At 50.6% G+C, this 3357-nt stretch overlaps 1 protein-coding gene across 1 annotated transcript in view; it reads right to left on the reverse strand.

The window, feature by feature from the left end:
* The window catches only part of naprt (nicotinate phosphoribosyltransferase), a 49149-nt gene extending 45995 nt beyond the window's left edge, over positions 1-3154 (reverse strand). The window contains 2 exon segments of the mRNA XM_055630990.1: positions 2867-2923; positions 2926-3154. Coding sequence (XP_055486965.1) covers positions 2867-2923; positions 2926-3088 — 220 coding nt within the window. The 5' untranslated portion in view covers positions 3089-3154.
* Positions 3155-3357: the final 203 nt, after the last annotated feature.

Raw genomic sequence — 3357 nt, forward strand, 5'->3', positions numbered from 1 at the left:
ATACTGCATCTGCCATGCATTTTCCCACTCATCCAACCTATCCAAGTCACCTTGCAGCCTCCTAGCATCCTCCTCACAGCTAACACTGCCCCCACAGCTTCGTGTCATCCACAAACTTGGAGATGTTTCATTCAATTCCTTCGTCCAAATCATTAATATTTATTGTAAATAGCTGGGGTCCCACCACTGAGCCTTGCGGTACCCCACTAGTCACTGCCTGCCATTGTGAAAAGGACCCGTTTACTCCTACTCTTTGCTTCCTGTCTGCCAGCCAGTTCTCTATCCACATCAATACTGAACCCCCAATACCATGTGCTTTAAGTTTGTATACTAATCTCTTATGTGGGACCTTGTCGAAAACCTTCTGGAAGTCCAGATATAACACATCCACTGGTTCTCCCTTATCCACGCTACTAGTTACATCCTCGAAAAATTCTATAAGATTCTATAAGAACTGCAGATGCTGGTTTAAATCGACGATAGACACAAAAAGCTGGAGTAACTCACCGGGCAGGCAGTATCTCTGGAGACAATGGGCGACGTTTTCGGGTCGAGACCCTTCCGTAGTGTGAAACATCACCCATTCCTTCTCTCCAGAGATGCTGCCTGTCCCGCTGAGTTACTCCAGCTTTTTGTGTCTATCTATCACCCCAGGTAGGACATGCCAAAGACTGAAGGACAGACATTTGCTCTACGGTGAGAGGGGCAAAGTTTAAAGGAGATGTGAGGGGCAAGATTGTTTTACAAAGAGGGTGATGGGTGTCTGGAACGCCCTGACAGGGGTGCTGGTGAATGAGGCAGATACCATAATAGCATTGAAGAGCCTTTTGGATATGGATCAGAGATGAGTTTTTCTTGGCCTCAAGAACACCAAATAGTGGAGTAACTCAGTAGATCAGGCAGCATCTCTGGAGAACATGAATGAGGTTTCAGGTTGGGATCCTTCTTCAGACTTCATCCATGTCCTCCACATGTGCTGCACGACCCACTGAGCTACTCCAGCACTTTGACTTTGTGCCATTTTCATTTTGGAAATCGGCATCTGCAGTTCCTTGAGAAAGACACAGAACGTCGTTGCTGGGGCAACTCAGCGGGTCAGGTCAGGCAGCATCTCTGGGGGAAAAAGAATGTATCCCCAACTAACCCGGCGTCATGGTCAGTGCAGACTCTGTGGGCCGAAGGGCCTGTTCCTGTACTCTCCTGGGCTGTGGCAGGGCAAAGACGGGATCTGTGGAGTGTGGGAGGTGTCCTGGGAGAGGGTACAAGTGGGTATATGGGTACATGTGGGTATACGGGTACAAGTGGGTATACCGATATATGTGGGTATGAATTTGTATGTGGATATATGTGAGTGTGTGGGTATGTGTGGGTATATGTGGGTGTGTGTGTGGGTATGTGTGTGTATGCGGGTATATGTGGGTATATGTGTATATGTAGGTATGCGGGTATATGTGGATATGTGGGTATGCGGGTATATGTGTATATGTGGGTATGTGTGTGTATGCGGGTATATGTGGATATGTGGGTATATGCGGGTACGTCTGTGTATGCGGGTACATGTGGGTATATAGGTATATGTGAGTATATGGGGGTATGTGGGTATATGGGGGTATAGGTGGGTATGCGGGTATATGTGGGTATGTCTGGGTATGGATTCGTTTTAAAATTCTTTTATTTACTTTTAAATCCCTAAGTGGTCTTGCCCCGTCCTACCTATCTGAGCTTCTTCACCCTTATTCGCCCTCCCGCTCTCTCAGGTCAGATGATCAGCTGCTCCTGATTGAGCCAAAGACTAAGCGGAAGCTCAGAGGGGACCGTGCCTTTGCTGTGTCGCCTCCGAGATTATGGAATGAATTGCCTCTGCATGTTAAACAGGCCCCTTCTCTAGCTGTTTTTAAATCACTCCTGAAGACACATCTATTCTCTGTGGCCTTTGTAGACCAGTAAGGTGTTGAATTGTTTATTTACTTTATTTGCTTGGTTTTGCTGCGTTGTTCGTACTCGTGTTTTATGTTTTTTAATTTATTGTTTGGATTTTTGTATGTAATTTATGCGCCTCGTGTTAGTTGTATGTTCTGTTGTTCTGCCTGTTTTATGATGTCTTGCTTGTTTTCTTTTTTCTGTACAGCACTTTGGTCAGCTTTGGTTGTTTTTAAGGTGCTTAACAAATAAAGTTATTATTATTATTATTATTATTTGAGTATATGTGGGTATGTGAGTATATGGGGGTATATGTGGGTATGTCTGGGTATGTGAGTATATGTGGGTATGTGAGTATATGGGGGTATATGTGGGGATGTGGGTTTATGTGCGTATGTCTAAGTATGTGGGTATATGTGGGTATGCGGGTATATGGGGGGTATATGTGGGTATATGTGCGTATGTCTGGGTATGTGGGTATGTGGGTATGCGGGTATATGTGGGTATGTGGGTATGTATGTATGAGTGGGTATAAGTATTTAAGCAGATACGACCCCTGGACACTGTCCCCTATCCCTGACCCCTGGACACTGACCCCTATCCCTGACCCCTGACCTGGCTCCTATCCCTGACCCCTGGACACTGACCCCTGGACACTGACCCCTGGACACTGACCCCTATCCCTGACCCCTGGACACTGACCCCTATCCCTGACCCCTGGACACTGACCCTATCCCTGACCCCTGGACACTGACCCCTATCCCTGACCCCTGGACACTGACCCCTATCCCTGACCCCTGACCCCTATCCCTGACCCCTGGACACTGACCCCTATCCCTGACCCCTGGACACTGACCCCTGGCCCCTATCCCTGACCCCTGACCTGGCTCCTATCCCTGCCCCTATCCCAGCCCCCTGCCCCCCGTGGCCGGGCACTGACACTGACCTTGTGGGGTGAGCTGGAAGTGTGCGAGGAAGTGGAGGCAGTCGTGCAGGCCGGCAACAGCGTGAACTCCCCGGCCAGCGGGCAGCTGCGGAAGTACAGCTGGAAGACGGCGGTGAGCGAGTGGCGGCCGCAGCGCCAGTACCCGTACGCCATGGAGAAGTGGTACAGGTCGGTGAGCAGAGGCTGCGGCGGCTGCAGAGGCGCTACCCCAGCCCGCAACATCGCAGCGCTGCCCTCAGCCTAGCCTAGCCCAGCCCGGGCAGCACAGCACAGCACAGCCCAGCCCAGCACGGGACAGCACAGCCCAGGGGCACGGTGTGTACACCACGACCCACGTCCCCACTAGTCTGTCTGTCTGTCTCCCCCTCTCTCCCTCCTTCCCCTCCTCTATCTCCTTCCCCCCTCCTCTCCCTCCTTCCCCTCCTCTCCCTCCTTCACCCACTCTCTCTCCTTCCTCCTCTCCCTCCTTCACCCCCTCTCTCTCCTTCCTC

The sequence above is a fragment of the Leucoraja erinacea genome, unplaced genomic scaffold, assembly GCF_028641065.1.
Source record: "Leucoraja erinacea ecotype New England unplaced genomic scaffold, Leri_hhj_1 Leri_600S, whole genome shotgun sequence".
Taxonomy (NCBI): Eukaryota; Metazoa; Chordata; class Chondrichthyes; order Rajiformes; family Rajidae; genus Leucoraja; species Leucoraja erinaceus.